The sequence below is a fragment of the Equus caballus genome, chromosome 15 (genome assembly GCF_041296265.1).
Source record: "Equus caballus isolate H_3958 breed thoroughbred chromosome 15, TB-T2T, whole genome shotgun sequence".
Taxonomy (NCBI): Eukaryota; Metazoa; Chordata; class Mammalia; order Perissodactyla; family Equidae; genus Equus; species Equus caballus.
Window position 1 is genome coordinate 30,370,413 of NC_091698.1, and position 20,372 is coordinate 30,390,784.

The 20,372-nt window shown below is 38.1% G+C and overlaps 1 protein-coding gene across 4 annotated transcripts in view; it reads right to left on the reverse strand.

Annotated features, from left to right (window-relative positions):
• Positions 1–20,372, reverse strand: part of ANAPC1 (anaphase promoting complex subunit 1) — a 109,926-nt gene that overhangs the window by 79,577 nt on the left and 9,977 nt on the right. For all 4 annotated transcript variants that reach the window (XM_001494798.6, XM_014731030.3, XM_070235135.1 and 1 more), the window contains 11 exons: positions 19,456–19,529; positions 17,583–17,728; positions 17,141–17,361; positions 16,250–16,459; positions 13,638–13,733; positions 12,391–12,481; positions 12,234–12,299; positions 9,254–9,388; positions 6,393–6,533; positions 5,537–5,597; positions 3,209–3,396 (listed from right to left, as the gene is read on the reverse strand). In XM_001494798.6, coding sequence (XP_001494848.1) covers positions 3,209–3,396; positions 5,537–5,597; positions 6,393–6,533; positions 9,254–9,388; positions 12,234–12,299; positions 12,391–12,481; positions 13,638–13,733; positions 16,250–16,459; positions 17,141–17,361; positions 17,583–17,728; positions 19,456–19,529 — 1,429 coding nt within the window. The remainder of the gene's footprint in view (positions 1–3,208; positions 3,397–5,536; positions 5,598–6,392; positions 6,534–9,253; positions 9,389–12,233; positions 12,300–12,390; positions 12,482–13,637; positions 13,734–16,249; positions 16,460–17,140; positions 17,362–17,582; positions 17,729–19,455; positions 19,530–20,372) is intronic.

Below are 20,372 nucleotides of genomic sequence, written 5' to 3' on the forward strand. Positions count from 1 at the left end.
TGTTAGTCAAATGTCAGAATTAAGCAGATGTTTATTTAGTCTGTCTACAGTGAACAGTCTAACAATTCCATGGCAGCGACAGGTAGCCACTCTCCAAAATCTTTGTTCTCCTCGACCCACAGCCAGGCTACACATCCCTGCCTCCTTCAGAGTTAGGTGTGGCCCTGTGACAGTGTCACTGTGAGCGAAAGTCAACGTCAGCACTTTCAGGCCCAGTTCATAAAAACCTCCCATGCATGCCCCTCCAGGTTCTCTTCCCTTGCACCTGACCGGATCGAGTAAACCCTCAGGAAATCTTTGAAGCCTCATGTTAAAGATGGCAGACGCTCCATCAGCATGGGTCCCTAATAAGTGCATGGCCTGTTTACCTGTCATAAGAGCAAGACATACATTTTTATCGTGTGCGAGCCCTTAGATCTTTTGAGGACTTTCTGTTGTAACAGTTAGCCTATCCTAACTAATAGTCACATAAAAGAAATTTTCTAAAAATTTATTCTTATTCACTTGCCCTGGCATAACCATTGCTATGTCTGCTGCTTCACATGGGCACTGAACTAGCAACTAATCAAGCGTAACTCTATAAACGCCAATGGCTATTTTCCTATGTTTTAAAAACGGACACATTTATCAATTAATCTCATTCATCCGAAGGTTTATTTCTATATAAAAACTAAACATGGATAGAAATAAAGTAATTTTGAAACTGAATATTTAAATATAAAGCTGAATAAAGTAATTTTTGAAGCTGATCAAGAGAAAAGGTTTTCTTGTGAAGCATTCAAATAAAACAAAGGCCAACTCACACGCAATATTATCAAAACAAAAATAAGTAAAAAAACAAAAAAGAGTAAAATCAAAGCAGCAGATGAAATGATAGCTATCTTACCTAAAACTTCAACCAAAATATAGTACTCACACAGACAAAGTCTAAGTCTTACAGTCAGAAAGAATGTCCCTGCTATTAGATTCATAAGACCTGGAGGTATGGGAAAGAGCAACAGAAATTGTCTGATACAGATACCTCTTTGTGGCATATATGGATCTGCCCTTTTATTTTCATTATTTTAATATCTCGCAGGTTAGCCAACCCTGTTATATGTTCCTGTGGACTCCTGACTTCAATCTATAATGTGGATGTAAAATATTTATTTGTCTGCCTTCCCTGAGACAGTGAATTCCCTGAGAGGAACTATCTGTCTTGTCTAATGCATATGTGAAAAGCCTGGCATCAAGCCTGGCCCACGGCAGGGGCTCAATACCCATCTAATGAAAATATGAGCATCTCAAAGGGCACAAAAAGTTAACCCCAGGTACAACCATTAAGAGAATGTAAGAACTGGACGGAAACATCATCTGGTCCAGTGCTCTCATTTAACACACCAGTAAATTACGGAAGGCCCAAAGAAATACCAAAAATCACATAACTAGTCATTGGCACGAATTTTGCACTTCCTAGCCTCCATCCCATTATTTAAAAGAAGATAAATCTGGACAAAGCAAAATGAAAGCCACTTGCCATTGAAGACTATTTCATCCTGAGCTTTGATTGTAAGGACAAACGACAGCAAGGGTTTAACATGCAGTCCCACAAATAAATGTCAAAGCAACTCGGCCTCGGAACTGATTTCCCTGTTCCTTCCTTTAGGACTATCATGCAATTAAGTCAGAGCGCCAAGTCCTTCTTTACAAAAGAAAAACTGGTGGATGCTCAGTCCTCTCCATAATACGAAGGGACACTGGTTCCCTCCTAGAGAATGGAGCATAATGATCTGTATTCCTCAACGAGTTCCACAGCACAGTAATACACAATAGCTACAAAAAGCTAAAGTGGACTTATTCATACTGTAGAAATCCTCAGTTTCTAAAAGGCTCAATTTTTTCTTATTTAATAAAGAAAAGAAAATTCTGGAATGAGGTAGTTTTTGTGCAATTGTTTGCAATAAGAAAATTATCCCTCCTTTTCCAGTAAGATTTTTCTCAAGGAAACTGCAGAGGGCAATTCTTTCATATGTTACAACAGACACAAACTCTTAAAAATAATATGTAATTCAGATGGAAAAGGGCACTCATTCAAAAAATGTTCAGTGAGCATCCATCTATGCCAGGAACTACTGTTCAGTCCTAGAGATTGAGTAGTGAACAAAACTAAACAAAAATCACTGCTTCTGTAGAATTTACATTCCAATGGGAGGAGGAGAGACACAGACGAGTAAGTAAAATATGTAGTATATATTTAATTAGTGCTAAGAGAAAAATAAAACAGGTAAAGGAGATAAAAAGCACAGGTGGGTACAAACATACATAGAATGGACAGGGCAGGCTGCACTGAGGTGACATCTGAAAAAGACCTAAGCTTGTCTTGTCTGGGGGAAGGTATTTTTTCCAGAAGTAACAGCAAGTGCAAAGACCCCGAGGCAGGAACACGTTTGGGGTGTTCAGGGAACAGAATGAAGCCAGTGCGGTGGGGACAACGTAAGCTATAGCTGAGTTCCAGGACAAAGGTGAAGCGCATCCTAGAGTCATTTCTTCCCAGTAACCCAGGCAAGGCTGTCCTAGGAGTGATCTCCAGAGCCGAAAGGAAATCACCCACACTGAAGACACGACCCTGCCGATTCTGCAAATAACCTAAGGGCCTGGAAGGAAGCTTCTTGGGGGGGGGGGGGGGGGGGGGTGAGGGATATAGCTTTATATGATGAACAGAATAGGTACTTAGGCTAAACCACTTTCAATCCCCTTGAAATCAAATCATCACAGACCAAGCAATTTGTGTGTGAAAACAGAGTCTGGGCTCCAGAAAAGAACATTAAGCCCTGAGTCAGAAGACACAGTCTGGGCCTAGTTTTGACCAAATCTCTAGTCTGTGATTTCTGTGTGATTCAGTTTCTTCATAAATAAAACCAAGACATTACTTCTAATCCTTGGATAACTTGTAGTCATTTTACAAAAATAAATGAAAAATAATAGTCAAACGTACTCTATCATGTTAAAAAAACACAATTACTAGTAAAAAATTATCATTAAATATTAAATACTATTTGATTTACAATACATAGATACAATAAGCCTTCGTATTATTCCATTTTGTTGAATAAGGCATACCTATTAGTAAACTGATCTATCACATGACCTGAATGTTGTATTACCAACTACGCAAACATTATATCGATAACAGAATAACTGGGGAAGAAAAACAATTGCATGTACTTACATTTCGGGTCCATGCTAAGCGGTCCGTGTTATAACCCATCATGTTCATGAGACAAATCACAAATAAATTCCACTCTGAGTGATAACTGGGTCCTCCCGGAGCACTGTGGACACTGTACCACTTGACAAGCACCTGAACGGCTATTTCTTTCGGCAGGATAAACTTAACTGCTTGCAAACATGTTTGTACTATTAAAAGCAAAGGATTAATTTTAGTATGCTTCTCATACATGTATTTCTTTTCCCTTTTAATAAAAAAGCTTTTTAACAACTACTATGCAAGGCCAATTACTAAGAAAAGAGAAGTGCCAATAGGATGCAAACATAACCTAGCCAATCATTTGAAACTTAAACCAACTACTGAACTCAACAGGGCTTGCAAGAGGTCTCAGGGCAGCCTGTCGATCATTCATTTTGAATCAGAAATAAGGTAGCAAATAGTCCAGTTTACCTGAGACAGAACTGATTTACATTTACTGCCCCCACAATTATTAACAGCTCCTTATTTCACTCTCAAAAATGTCCTAGTTTCGACATTAAAAGTCATTCTATCAAAAATACATTTCTACATGAATAAATTCATATGAAATATTGCTTAAATACTTCAGTAATAAATATATAATATTCAACACAGTCATGCATCACTCAACGATGGGGCTATGTTCTGAGAAATGCATCGTTAGGTAATTTCATCATTGTGTGACCATCACAGAATGTATTTACACAAATCCAGATGGTATAGCCTACTACACACACAGGCTATATGGTACTAATCTTACGGTACTAATCGTATGCAGTCTGTCACTGACCAAAACGTTATGCGACACACAACTGTATATACAACCACAAATAGCAAAGCTTAACTAGCATTAAAAGATATTCTAAGTGAGTGAACACTCCCGTTAACCAAAGCATCATAACTTTTAATTATTTCTGACAGCAGTTTCTAAAATGTTTTACATGCTGTCTTAAATCAGTCGATATCATGTAATTTACACCTTTCTTAATGATTCAGTGTCATTAATAATTTACAGTGCTACACTGTAATACAGTGACCCCCTTAGGGTGGCAAGGGCTACTGCTGTGAAGAGGCCTGGGTCTGCTTTCAGTAGTAAATGGCCCCAAACAGCAAAGTTTTTGTATTCTCCTATCTTCTCTTTAGAAGATTCTTTTCTTCCCTTCCCACTGTCATTGCTACCAGGCCCCTCCTCAGCAGCATATCCTTTTTCTCATCAATTTGTTGTGTGCGCGCATACAGCAAAGGTTGGAATCAAACGGAATAAACGTTAGAAAACCAAATAACCAAGTTTGTCGTGGCTGAATCCAAAGTAAATGTAAACTAGCTACTGCCTGAGGGGCTGAGGAACACTTCATATGCAGAAACTTACGTGCATGAACTATGTGACTTCCATGTGGCTGTGAGAGAGTATGATTTTATTTTGTTTTTATTTATTTTATCTAATCCATTATTTGTTTTCATATATTTGTTTAGGGTTATACTTCTAGATACATGGCCTTGCAATTACTGGCTAAATACCTTGTAGAGAAGCAGGGTATCTCTATACCACTCAGAATATCCTTTACCACACCAGTGAAAGATGTTCCCTAAAATGAAAAAGTCGTTCCAGCCTACTTACCAAACTCCAGAAATCACACAATCTACCAATGCTTTGCTTTAGCAGTTAGATTTTGAAACTAATAAATGTCATGAATTTTCTTATATCATACAGGCACTGTTTTAACTTACAATTGTTGGCAAATCCTTTCAATTCTAAAGTTTTCTGTACTATTCTTTGTTCAGAAATATTCTCCATCTACTATTTTCCAAATTGCATTTCAATAATAATTCAAGCAGACTCCCATTTTATTAGAATACTCCTGATTGTATTTCAACTATAATATTTTTATTCAATTAAGACAACTATGTTCATTTCTCAATTTATCTAACAGGAGATTTATTTTAGGATTAAAAATTATCAAATATGCCAAAAATTTAGTTGCTTAGATTTACTTCTCAGATTTTCTTGCAAGAAACATATCCATGTATTGTAATCTCACTGCATGGCATTCGTCAACATAAAAAATCTCAGAAAAACAGAACTAGCACATTCTTCAAGTGTACCCCAGCCTTAGAGCACACATGGAATGGACATCGCAAAGTGCTCCCCAGCTCTTTCCAGCTTCTCTGCAAAGTAAAAAACTTGATCCCATGGCTTCAAAAACAGCAGAATTTTGAAAACTCCGATTATTATTGTAAATCAGCAATTACTCCAAATCTTATCAGTCAAACTGAGAATACATGGAAGTGAGGTCTGACCCTCAATCGTACCTAATTCAGAGGTGGCAATTTCAGGAATAGTAATCCTAACCATGGAGCCATTACTCAGTTCCTAGTAAAAAGAATGGAAACAAATAAGAGCAAGTAAATAGAATTTGTGCATTCTAAGTCTCTGAATGTTTTAAAAATAGCCAATGCTTTATAAGACTGTTGGTCTATCAAAGCAAAACTGAATAAAATAAATGAAAAACAAGATTTTTCGAACAGAACTGAATACTACCAAATTTCAGAAACTGTCAATGTGCTTATTTGAAAAACATTTCCAAAAATTCTTGTTTTCATTGTCTAATTTTTACACAGACACTAAGAGTCACCATCACCAAAAGAAGATTAACTTTTAATGAAAACACAAAATTCATGTCAATATAAAATTCAACTGATTAAACAAGATTTATTTTAAATTTTTTTTTTTTTAAAGGAAGATTAGCCCTGAGCTAACTGCTGCCAATCCTCCTTTTTCCTGGGGAAGGCTGGCCCTGAGCTAACATCCATGCCCATCTTCCTCCACTCTACATGGGGGACACCTACCACAGCATGGCGTGCCAAGCAGTGCCATGTCTGCACTCGGGATCCAAACCAGCAAACGCCAGGCCGCCGAAGCAAAACATGTACACCTAAACGCTGCACCACTGGGCCGGCCCCTCAATAATTTTTAATACCATAGAAACTTTAGAAAAGTTAAGCAAAATTAAAGTAAAACAGTGCAAAAAAAAAGACACAATAGATTTTAAAAATCATGAGAAATGCTGTTTCCATTTTTTAGACAAAATTCTACACTCTGACAAATTTGAAATGACAGCCATTTTCTTGGAAAGCTACCTAATCTTTTAAAAATAAATATACTTACTAGAGTTACTCTGTTATGGACAGGGTCTCTTATAGAATGAATATAAGTTCCAAGCTGTTGGAAAGTACAATCCTCGTTATAGAGACAATCATGAAGTTTTGAAGAATCCCTTAGTTCTGGAACAGGAGATAATAGAACCACCTGTAAAAAGTCATAAATACAACATATATGAAGTATTTTTTGAGAAATTAAGGATAAAGAAACAATTTTTTTTGGATATGGTCCAACTAACAATTGTATATGATTTAAAATCATTCTGCCTAGGTATGATGGAGTACCTTGTAGCAGACCAAGGTCCTCACCAAAAGCAACTAGGAAAAGTAGATCAAGTAGCAAAAGATCTGATCAATAACACTGGAGAGCTGTGGAGACAACCTGGACTTGAGGGGCCAAGACTTAGGAGAGAAAGAAGGGAACCACAGGGAGGTGGCCCGAAATTCTTACACTGCTTTTCCCACTCTGGGTATTTGCAATATTTGGTGGAAGTTGCAGGGGGACAATATGGGTAGACGGAGAGCGCGTAAGGACGGCATGGCTAAGAGGAAGAAGAGGCAGCAACACTGTCGGCAGTCTCACAGGGCTGGGACATAAGCTGTAATCTGAAGCAGCCACGGCAGATATGACCTGAGCATTTAAAACCCCAGAGAAAAAGGAGAGCAATGAGAAAGCAAAGAAATGAGACAGGTACTTAGTGTAGCTCCCCTGGAGGCAAATGTTTATTCTGAAAATACAAGAACGACATTTATTTGCACAATTGTAGATATGCAAACAAAAATTTTAAATGATCTTAGTTAGTAATTACAAACAGATGCTTCCAATTTTAGATCCAGTCATGACCACAGACCCTTTCTGTATTCCTTTAATTCAGTTTATAGAACATCTCTAAGTGAATATCTTGTCAACACTGAGAGCTAATGAAGCTAAGATGTGTTTATTATATTCTGGCTTCTACTCCAAAGCTGCTAAAAAGACCCTGAGCTCCACTGGCACTAAATCTGTGTCTAGTTGCACAATCTACCAGAGAAGCGGGAACGCCATCAGCCAATGTGTTAGCCTATGGTTTCCTTGTGATCTCAGGGCTACCGTAAAGACACTAACCATTCCTGGGCTAATGGATTCTAAGAAAGTTGGGAACGATTTTACAGTATAAGAAAATTCGTCCAAATTAGATAAAACTCTCTGACACTTCACCAGCTCCCCATGTGGAAGTTCCGCAAATGTCCTGGCTTAAAAGGAAAGAGTTCACACTGCACACATTTAAAAAATAAAATCAGAGCCTGGACAATAGCCAATACAATTGCCAGTACCAACCTTCACTTTGTACTGCGCCTAAACATCTGCACTCAGATGTCTCTCAAATCCAGACGGCTTTTCTGCAGGCTGCTAACTCAGTAAGCATGGGCATCCAGCCAGATTGCTCAGAGAACTCGGAGCCTCGTTTCCCAACACCTCTCTCCAGCACAGCACAAAACCAATCAGCTGACGAAGCCCGTCATTTCCATCTCTCCAGGCCTTTCAGGTCACTCCCCTCCTTTCCAATATCCTGCCGTAACTCAGACCCTCTTTGCACACCTTAAATTAACACACACAACCCTTGGAATCTAACTGGTCTCTCTACCTTCAATACCAAGATAAACTCACCTAAAACACAGATCCTAACACTCATAACTCCGTCCTCAAAAATCTGTAATGCTCTGGTGAATGCATTCTGACTAAAAACCACCTATTCCTCCTTTCTTCCTTTAAGAGTACATTAGTAAGAGTGTAAATCCCAGCCCTATCACTTGTTAGCTATATGACTTTAGACAAGGAACCTCTTTCTAACTCTATGTACTCATTTGTAAAACAGGTATCAATAACTTCCCAATAAAGCTGTCCTAAGGGATTAAATGAGCTACTACACAAAAAACACCAAGAACAGTGCCTAGCACACAGAAAACACTCAAGAACAGGTTATTGTTATTATCCCGTCCCCTGCCCTGCCTCACCCAACAGACTACTGGTACTTTTATAAGCACTCATTCATTCCAGACTTGCGAGTCTTAACTTGTAGGCTGGAGATGGAGATACAAATACGCATTAAAACTGCTCTGCACTCCCCTGCCTCGACGCCTGTGCCCCTGGGATTCTTCTTTGCCCGAACGCCCCTTTCCATCTAGACATCCTACTTATCCTCAAGGTCCAAACCAAGTTAGACACATCTCTCAGAGACAAGCCTTTGGTTCGGCCACATCAACCCATCAGGATGTATCTTCCTATCAGTGAATCTCCTATGGTACTTTTTGTTCCTCATTCATAAGTGTTAACAGTCTACCTGAAATTATAATTTCTTATGCAGATAATACATCTCTTCCACCCAAGTAAATTGTGAGATCCCTAGATGGAAAAGCATTCATCATTTTCATCTCTGTAGCACTTTCAAAAGTACCTTACACATCACAATGGAGGTCAATGTATGTTTACTGAATCATTTGTGTTTGAAAACTTTTATATTGTACAAGTATTCGCTAAACTTCCAATTCTATCACTTTAAAAAAAAAAGTTAACCACGGAAAGACTATTTGACCAAACTTCTTTAAAACACTATTAATTTGGGGCTGGCCCCGTGGCCGAGTGGTTAAGTTCGCGCGCTCCGCTGCAGGCGGCCCAGTGTTTCGTTAGTTCGAATCCTGGACGCGGACATGGCACTGCTCATCAGACCACGCTGAGGCAGCGTCCCACATGCCACAACTAGAAGAACCCACAACGAAGAATACACAACTATGTACTGAGGGGCTTTGGGGAGAAAAAGGAAAAAATAAAATCTTTAAAAAAAAAAAAAAACACTATTAATTTTTGACAACATCTAATTCATTTCTCACCTCATCCAAGGATCCAAGTAGCTTACTAAGAGGCTTAGGAGTACTGACACTGTCAAGTGGAGTGCTGGGCCGAGGCATCGTGTTGGACATTGTCAGGGAAGGAGCCGGCAGTCCAGGAATAAATACCTTTCCCACCTTTAAGCAATAAGAAGATATGGAAAAAATATTGGCTTTAATGTATCATATCTTTAAATAAAATGTTTGACATGTAAGCATATATTTCTTTTGATATTTCAAATTTTATGCTCACCAAACAAAACTAAAAAATAAAGAGAATTAAAACTTTAGTAATGTACCGAATTCTACCATCCAACTACAAATATCTTGGCATAATTTCTCTTGGTCTGATTCTTTCTCTTCATTGCTGAGGACCTTTTTTTCTCCCCCACAGGAAAGGGTGAGGAATATTAATAGAGTTCACACATTATACAAAATCCCATATACTATGTGCATTTTTCTACCTTATTAGCGGTAAAGACAGCAGGGACTAAACTTTCAGACACTATAAGCAGCAATCTTGTCAACTAATTCTCCAGACAGAGAGAAAGAACACCAATTACTTCTCAGGGGCTAAAAAAATGACACTGAGCGATGCTCAAGAAATTAAATCCAACCTAACTCAAACTGTGCTCTAGCTTACGATCTGTCTTCCATTATAAACTCTCAAATACTTCTTCCTCAAAAAAACTTTACATGAAGTAAATTCTTCATTGACTTTAAAATAATGAGTTGACAACTCATGCTAACCACCCCTTATTTTAGCTATCCGTAGGGTTCTCAGGAAAAACACAACAGAAATTCACATCCATACAGGCTAAAAACTCTCTTTTTTCTTCTTCTCCCCAAAGCCCCCCACTACATAGTTGTATATTCTAGTTGCAGGTTCTTTTGGTTATGCTATGTGGGATGCTGCCTCAGCATGGGCTGACAATGTCTGTGGTGCCATGTCTGCACCCACGGGATCTAAACTGGCGAAACCCCAGGCCTCGGAAGCGGAGCATGCAAAGTTAACCACTTGGCCACGAGGCCGGCCCCCATACAGGCTGAAAACTCTTGATAAGATTAAAGGAAATACTCAACTAAATACCAAAGTGAAATTTTAACAATATACATATTTATGTCAATATACTACTAAACAGCTAATATAATTACAAAAGTTACCCAAATAAAATCCTTAGGATTAAAAAGCAAAATGAGAGTGGAACTAGTATAAAGATTTTAAAAAGCTACCAGAGACATCCAGTTAATGAAAACATGGAGTAAGCACATTCCATGCTATTCTTCCCACTAACTACTACAACAAAAAAAAAAATTGCAGGAAGTTTATAATGCAACAGAAGGTGAGGAAAAGAAGACTGACTGGCTAGGGACCTGAGAACCAGGAATGAGCTATGATGAATTCTCTAGGTTTTGGGGGGGTTTTGGGGTTTTTTTAGGAGGAAGATGCCCCTGAGCTAACATCTGTGCCAATCTCCCTCTATGTTATGTGGGATGCGGCCACAGCACGACTTGATGAGTAGTGCTAGGTCCATGCCTGGGATCCAAACCCGTGAACCCTGGGCCGCTGAAGCAGAGCATGCAAACTTAATCACTACACCACTGGGCCAGCCCCTAGGTTTGTTTTTCTTTTTTAACTCCTTCCATAACGGGGCCTTGAGCTCTTGAGGAGCCTGCAACCCAGAAACGCCCACAGGCGCAGACCAAAAGAGGCCCCTTAAGAAAACCTTGCTCTTTCTAGCCAAAGTGTCAGAAAAAGAGTGACCAAGTAGGACTGAAACATTTTCACCATACCTGCCCCACTCCAGGCAAACACTACGAAAAAAGCCATGGCCCTCAGTCCCCTCCTATCAGGAGCTGTAGTCTGGAGACTATGGGCAGAGTCCTGTCTACCATTCTACCTGCAAGGACTAGGGGGCGACCCTCCCCCAGCACAGAGATTGGGCCAGGCCTACCTTTCAGCCCTGCTCTGCAGTAACTAGGTGGCACTCCTCCCCTCCTCGTCAGGCACTGCAGCTGCAGACTGCGGACAGAGGCCAGCTTTCACTGCCAGGAGGTAGCCCCTCTCACCCGCCCCTGACGTGCAGCAACTGTGAAGGGGGAGGAGCCTGGCTTTCATCCTTGCTCTATAATAAACAGGCAGCACACCTCCCCCCTTCCCCTCCCCACAGAAACTGCAGGTGGAGCACTGCAATAACCTACCCTGCAATCACACGGCAGTAACCCCTCTCTGTCCCAACCAGGGAGTGAGGGGAGGAATGGAGAGGAAGGAGACAGAGAAAAGGATTTTCTAAAGCTGCGTATGAAATCCTGCGCAGGCCTCTGAGTGACCCACGCGCGAAACTGCCAACAATGACACAGTAAAAGATGTGAGAACTCAACACTGGCCTGTAGCACCTTCGAATTCTCAGACTGGCCTCTAGGGAGCACAGAAGCTGGGGCAGACCACAAGCTCATTACGGGAGCAGACAAAAAATAGGCCCAAGCAACTGCTCTCCCTCACCAAAGAATCAGGAAAGGAATAAACTGTGTATATGTATTTAAATTTCATAATTTAAATTCGTAAAATTTACATTATTCTGTATGTAAATTTTACAACTGTTAAAAAAAATACAGCCAATATTAATATAATTAAACTTTTCAAAAACTTTAAGACTTAACAGAACTACCCATATGTGAATTTCAAACCTACACTCTTTATAAAACTTCAGTTTGACTTTTTTGTTTTTTAATAATCTACTTATACTCATTAAAAGTTCCCCATCCGTGCCAGGTCCATAGTGCCAATCTATATAATGACAGTGAGTCCGACACTTCCAAATTAGAACCAACCTAAATTGGAGACTTCATTTTTAACTCTTAGAAAAATCTGCAAAATCTTGCAGACAGGACACAACAAATAGTAAATATCAAACTAAAGTAACACTAAAAAATAATTAAGGAGGTAGTCCTACAAAAGCATGAAATGCTACTCATTACTTACCCGAACCACTCCTGTGTACAGCACCAAGTTTCCACTGCCTTCCAGGACCAGCATGGTGTCTATCTTCTAAAAAAAGACAAAAATTTTATCTTCCAATCTGTGCAAATTATGAAGCACAACGATTTTCAACTTCTCAAGAAATGTGCCTGCATTTTACCTCCACTGGCGCTGCATCCTTTGCCTGTATGTTAGTGACAGAGCCAAAGATGAGCTGGGTTTTATCATTACTCTCTTGAAACTTTACACAGCTAAATAACAAAAAACAAAAAAAGAAACAAACTATTGATACATGCCACAACCTGTACCAATCTAAAGTGTATTATGCTAACCAGAAAAAGCCAGTCTCATAAGGTTGCATACTGTATGATGCCATTTACATAACATTTTCAAATGACATAATTATGGAGATGGAGAACAGATGAGTGGTGGCCAGGGATTAGGGATGGGGCTGGGTCGGTATGACGTTTGTGACTATAAAGGATCAGCATAAGGGAGATCTTTGAGGTGATGAAGTTCTATATCTTGATTGTGGTGTTTGCATAAATCTACATGTGAAAAAACTTCATGGAATCATGTACACCCACACAAATGAGTACACGTAAAACTGATGAAATCTGAATAAGGTCTGTGGATTATGTTGATGTCACTTTGCTTGTTTTGATAATGTACTATAGTTATAGAAGATGTTAACTCTGGGGGAAAAAGTGCAGGGTACACAGGACCCCTCTACTATTTTGCAACTTCCTGTGATTTATAATTGTTTCAAAATAAAAAGGTAAATAAAAGGGCAAAAGATTTGAATGCACATTTCACCTAAGAAGATTCAACCCAACAATTCCACTCCTAGGTATCTATCCAAGAGAAAAAAGAAATCACGGATGTCCAAAGACTTTTGCTCCAATGTTCAGAGCGCCATGATTCACAATGGTCAAAAAGGGGAAAGAAACCAAATGTTCAACAGATGACTGGATAAACAAAATGTGATGTATCTATACAATGAACTACTACAGCAAAAGGAATAACATACTCAACATGTCACACCCTGGTGACTCCTAAAAAACATGCTAAGTGAACAAAGCTAGAAACAAAAAACTACATTTTGTATGATTCCATAAAATGTGCAGAAAAGCCAACTCTCTGTAGGCAGAAATCCCACAGAGCGGTTGCCTGAGGTTAGGAATGGGGCCAGAGATTGACTGCAAATGAAGCACAAGGGATTTTTTTAAGGTGATAGAAATGTTTTAAAACTGGGTGGTGGTGATGATTGCAAAGCTCTGTAAATTTACTAAAAATCACTTATTGTACACTTAAAACATGTCAATTTTATGGTATGTACATTATTTCAATAAAGCTAATTAAACAAAAAAAAAGCAGTCCTCAGTTTATTTACACATCTGCACTTACCGTAACTGGAGCTGGGATTCTACTAAAAAGCACAAGAACTTTTGCCCACATAGGTCAGATGTAATAAACACTTTTGAGGCCTGTGAATTTTTCTCTCTGCAACAGATACATTAATAAAGTAACTGTCAGCAGTGGTTCAAAAATCTACCATAGTAACTATAAAAAGTCTTTGAAAATATTCTGCAGGAAATCTAAAAATTACTTGGGCCAAGCAATAATCTTGAAGACCCAAAAACACTTCTAAGATTTGACCTTCATAATCTCTAAGATTCCTTTCAGCTCTTTGACTCTGAGTCCATTTCACAGCTTTCTTGGGAAAAACTACAATAAACTTAATCATTATCAATGGACCTTTTTAATTCCCTCCTACGCAAGTTCCTATTGCTAAAGTAATACAAACTTGAATTTCTATCCTTAAAGGGTCTAAGGGGTCAGACTTGTGTGTGCTCCCTCTCTCTCTCTTTCTCTCAGATTAGGTTCCACTTCATCCCTCTCTTTTAAACCATACCTCTATTTCCAAAGATTTCTTTCTAGAGTGGTATGAAGGCCATAATTCTACAAAATAAAGATCGGTAATATATTCAACTTACCAATAAGGTATTAAAGATAAATGATTTTTAAATGTAAGAAGTTTTTATTTTGTATATGAGGAACAAAAACAGAGAAGCTCCCTCAACACTGTGTTCACATCTTACTTTCCTCCAGCTACCTATCCCATCCAAGAACATGCATTTGCCTTCTGTTTCACAGAGAAAATGAGGCTATAAGCTGGAGCCCAACCTCCTGCCCGATCTGCCTGATAACCATCACCTTCTTTCTCTCCGAGGCTAATCCCTCAACTTGGGCTCCCTTCTGGTTTCTGATCCTCTCCCCTGTATTTTCAATGCTTTCTCTGCTTTGGGTGTAGTTCTTGTGGCCTACTCTCTCACATATAGATAAAAGTCTTGAAATATGAAGATGGACTGTATGTTAGATGATATAAAACATTTACTGTAAACTGAATGGGTGTAAAAATGGTACTATGGTTAGGTAAGAAAACAACCTTACTTTTTAGAGATACACAATGAGGTACTCAGTCATGAAGACATTTTCTTTAATATAATTAAGCAAAAACAAAACTCTCCCTTGACCCTGAGACTTCCTCTAGCTAGTTTTGTATCCTCATCCCCATTCAAAGGCAAACACCTTAAGATGTCTGTCTTCTCTTCCTCAGTCCCCATTTGCTTCTTCCACCCCATTCTACTCCACACACCCCCCACTACCAGGTGCTCTGGCCGAGGTCACCAGTTAACTCACTGCCATCCAGGTAATTCCTCTCTGAGCTCATCTCTTAGTGCCACACCTCACGAGCACCTGGCAATATTGGCGCTTTCTTTTCTAAAGGCTCTCTGTTGTGTTCCACATTTCCTGCTGCTTCTCCCACCTGACTTCTTGCTTTGTCTTTCTGCAGCAGCTTTGTCCCTTTTTTCTTTTCACCCTCAAAATCTTAAGTTTCTAAGACTTCAGTCCCTAGCCCTCTTCTGACTCTATTGCATGGGGTTTTAACTGTTTGGAGGTCATAAATCCCTTGGAGAATCTTATGATTGTTAAATCCTCTCCTTAGGAAAAGGCCTAGACACTACGCATACACAGAATGGCTGTTCACGATTCCAGAGGGTTACCAGAACCCCTGCAACCACAAGCTCACTCACAGGGCCCCTAGGAACCCCGAAACCCAACCTCTACACACTCCTTAAATTCCAATGCACCTCTCTTGCCTCGATCACCAATTATAAGCGGACAAGTCCCACATTTATTGTTCTGCTCTTTCCTCTAAGTTTACAACCCAGATATAAAGCACCTTCTTCCAGCTCTCAAATAGAACAACCCTAAAGGGAATCTCTCTCTCAAGCCTCCTCTTTTCTTAGCCCTTTTCCTCCCTCCTGGAACAAGCAAGGTGAGAGTATCTGTAAATCCCTGAAGATACCACGCACTCACACTTCTGAACTTCTGTTCTCATGCCCCTGCCTCCTACGCCCCTCTCCACTTTCCCGCCCGGCAAATACCTGTTCATCTTTCCAAAGGCCTACCAGCAGAAGAGGCACTGCCTCCTTGTGCCACCATCCTTCAGCTGGATCTTTTTGAGGACAGGGACAATGACCAATCTGCCTGTTAACCCACAGCGCACACACTAGAATTGGCTGAATTAATGAGTGAATAATTAAAGAGAACATAAATGCAGAAAAGTCACACAGAACAGAGGTCTGAGTTGTGTTCCCCAAAAAGAACAGCTGACTCAACTAACATAAAGATAAAACTTAAGAAAACTGCTATATAACCCAAGTTGCTTAATCCACAGAAATTAGTTGTTTCCCCCAAAACATCAAACACTTCAAATCTGAGAGACTATTACTACTAAGTTAAGGAAGAAATAGCAAATGACACAAGAATATTTTTATGACCATTTTTATAACATTAATATCCTCTACTGAAACTGAGGTGGCCTAAATATATATTTCTATTTATTTTTATAAGTGCTAATAACAAATTAGGAAGCTTTAAGCAAAATACCAAGTATTTTCTAAGACTGTTAGCAACATTTTTCTTTCAATATAAAAATATATACTCCAAACCTTATGTTAGTAATCGTTTCTGTCCATAAATGGTCAATGCAAAGTTCAGGAACAATTGGCTCTGTTTCTGGTGCAAAAAAGGAGCCATTAGAATTACTATTTGGAGAATGAGAAATACTGTGTCTCTTTGGAGATTGATTATGGCTTGAGAGGTTGAACCTCTGCACCCCTGAAAAAGAGTGCACTCCTAAGGCAGGAGAGTGAGCACGGCTGAAAAAGAAACAGAGAAGAGAGTGCATCCCAGTCAACAATGCACGCTGATACAACACACTTTCCAAGAACACTTCCCAAAATTCCACATATGGAGAGCATTCATGGCACAATTCCGGTCAGAAAAGTCATTTTTTAAAAAAGAAATAGCGACTCAAATAGTTCATGTTAATGTATTTTACTGTATTCTAAAGATTGTTAGCATTCTTTTAAAACTCAAAATTAATTCACTTTCTGCTTCAGAAAATGAATTATTTATATTACTTAAAAAGGTCTAAACTATGTTCCTTATATTCAGACATATACATAGCAACAACATCAGTCCCTACATCACCAGGTAGATAGATATTAACAAAAACAAAAGAAAAGGTAAGGCAAATTAAGAAAAAATAAAACAGTACCAAAATATTTTTGCAATTAATATTAGAAATGAGGCAATCACTCTCATGACAAGCATAGGTAGCTTCTAAATATGACTCCTGAAAAAAAGGAACATGGATCTAGAAGTCTTAATAAAACTAACACTACTAGGATAATGGCTATTTTCCCTAAGAAATACCCAGAAGCAGTCAAAAGAAACTTTAAATCCTTCAAAACATAAGAGAAAGTTTGAAAAAAAGCTATATTTTTCTTGGGGTATCTTGTTTAAAACAAAGAAACACTTCCACATGTAATTCCCACCTTAGAGCTGCCATGTTGGAAATAGAAGGTGAACGAGAGTGTAGACTGGGTGAGGAGGTGGAGCGACTCTGACTGTGAATGGAGGAGTAATTCTGGAAAGGTGAAGCCACGGGGGAATCTCCTTTGGAGAGGCTTCTGAGGTGTGCTGTGAGAGAGCTACTAGTGGCCACATTCTGTGGGGTACCCCCCTGTTCAGAGAACTTTAAAACAACATTCTCTTCCTTAAGGCAAAATGATGAGAAGGGAAAAAAAACACACAATAATTAGATCAAAAGGGTAATTCCTTGTGAAAATTCAGGGTAGATGTCAGTTATTAAAGACAGTATTGCTTTTTTTCCTAAGAAGTTCAATCTATTTCACAAATGATTCTTCCAAAAACATGCAAAAGTTCTCAATATTAATCATCCTTTCATATTAAGAAGAGATTTCCCTTTATCCTTACCTCTGGTTTGACTCTCCGGAGAGCCCAAACAGAATGCAAACTTTGAACAGTGTCATAGGTCATTACAATGGAGGGGTCAGTGTTGAGAAAAACAATTTTCATTGCATGATCTACAACATATTGCACCCGTGATGAACCAAAAAGACCTTAAAGATAAAACAGAAATGACCAGGTATTGAATAATTGACTTTACAAGACCGTTCTCTCTTGCAATTCCTAAAAATAAAGATAAACCAAGCCAATTAAGACATAAACTCCATGAATACATTACATAATTCACCTTGAATTTTTAGTAAATTTACTTTGGGCATCAACTTCCTTAAAATACATTAAAGATGAGTGTGTTACCAGTTTCAATTTTACATACATGCAATTAACTGTTGATGATTTGTGCTGACCCACCATTAAATTCATCAGCCACAGGTAAACAGTTCATGGCTTCTTCAATAGCTGACTTATTTATAAATTGCAAGCAACTATTCTGTCAAGTTTGAATTCCTATGGGTTCTTTTCTTTGGGATGAAATCTGTCCTCTATAGTAACTATTCAAACAGTGCTGAACAGAATACTACTATCTCTGTTTTACTGATCACACATGTAAAATCAGTTTTTTCCTAGTAAATTTAGCTTACACTTCTATATTACCATGAAGTGATTTCTATATCCTTATTTGACTGCTTCCTAATGTTTCCCTCTCAGTTAAAATATTAGAAAATAAAAAAATTTTATAAAAATAAGAACTACTTCATAAAAAATTAAATAAAAATCATTCATGATTCCACCATCTCAAAATATCCACTATTAATATAGTAAGGGAGTATTCCTTCTAGTTTTTTTTGCTATACACATACACACACTTTTTATGTTTTTACAAAATTAGAATCATATTGTATTTAGTTTTATATCCCACTTAACATTATGAATAAGCAATTCCTGAGGTCATTAACTATCATTCAAAAACATGATCAATAATGGCTGCATACCATTCAGTCACAGGCTCTAACATGTTTATTTAGGTTGTCTATGGTTGTTACCAACATAGAATTATCAACAGACTTCCTCTGTGAAAGACCAAAGAGTAAACAGCTTAGGCTTTGCAGACCACATACTGACTCTGCCACATGTGTTTCGGTTTTTGTCTACAACGCTTTAAAAAGGTAAAAACCATTACTAGCTTATAAGCCTTATAAAAACAGGCTGTTGGCTTCATTTATTAGCCCACGGGCTGCAGTTTGCCAAGCCCTGATACAGAAGACAAAAACCTCGGTGGTATTTCAGAATATGGACTTGGGATAAAGGTCTAAAAATAAAATTGGTCAAAGAACATAAATTTTTTTGCTTTCAAGTCCTCATTATTTACAATTACCTATCATGTTTAGCCACTTTTACAATTTAAAAATAACCATCTAGAAATAACTGTAGGAAATATTAAAACTTCTGAGCCCTAACAAATTATGTCATTATGAGTAGGGAAAACGAAATATTAAAATTTATAAATTTATACAGTACAGGCCTAAGACCCTACATTCTTTTCTTCAGAAACAATTTTAGTTCATCTAAGTATCATTCATTTACTTATTAATCACTGAGGAACAGAGTCTAGAGTCATCTACACATAGGTCAACAAATGTATCATTGACTTATAATGCCCGTTTTTTACTAAAAGAATAACTGCTAATATAGTTAATAGCATGGTATTCAAGGAGTTCTTGCTTTAATATGAGTTATTTTCATAACAAAAAAATTATTTCTGTAAAATGCTTAAATTATTTTTATAAAACAAGCCAAATTTTCATAAGCTTCTTCATTTCCTTCCATCCCCCAAACTCAAAAAAAAAAGCACATGTAAAAGAACTTATATAAATACACTTACTTCCAGATTTACAAACAAGTGGGGTTATTTCATCTAGTGGATGCAGCATGCTGAACATAGTGGGTAAAGGTTCCCTAGGAATAAACAAATAACCGGTCAATCACCAACACAAGATGACTCCATTTGTGCACAAATTTTTCACTTTTCTTGCAAGGAAATATCTTCTCCAGATTACACAAGCAACTAAAAACCTACCATCTTAAAAAGCAACCCTCTAAACCTTTTATATACTGTTTTTCATAGTACTTTCTATTTCATTCCTAGAAATCTCTCCTCTTATGCAGGCTAATTCTATACATACACACCCGCAGGGAAATCAATATAGCTCAGGAAATATCTACAGATGCCAATCGTCACATTACAGAACCAGTGGAGTAATGGGCATAAAGCAGTCTTTTTTTTTTTTTACCTCACTTAATGGCAGTGTGGCTTTGGCAGCTGAAAAAGAATTTAGTCTTCTACACCTATTTACAAAGGAGTGCACTTAAAAAGAAGAAAAACTTCAAGTAAATAAAAAGCCTGCATTTTTTAAAGAGTAATTGAAAAAAGAGGGCAAAAACAGGCTTTCTACCTAAACAGAGATAAAGATTAAAATCTATAAGCAATTTTTTAAAACCTCAGTATCTACTACTTGTACCACTTTGATAGGTACTGTATGTTCCTTCCCTTCAATGAGCTCACAATTTATTAGGGAAACAAGGTAAACACACTGCCAATAAGCGCCTACCATATTGCGTACCTAACAGGTAGGTACTAAGCCCTGCGTCAAAGGTTATATACCTTAGCTCATTTAATCTTTCCATAAATTCCAAGAGGTAAATGATAGTATTTCTGTAACAGATAAGGAGACCAAAGCTAAGAAAGCTCTAATGATTTGGTCAAAGTAACCCAATGAAAAAAATGGCAGAGCTAAGAAT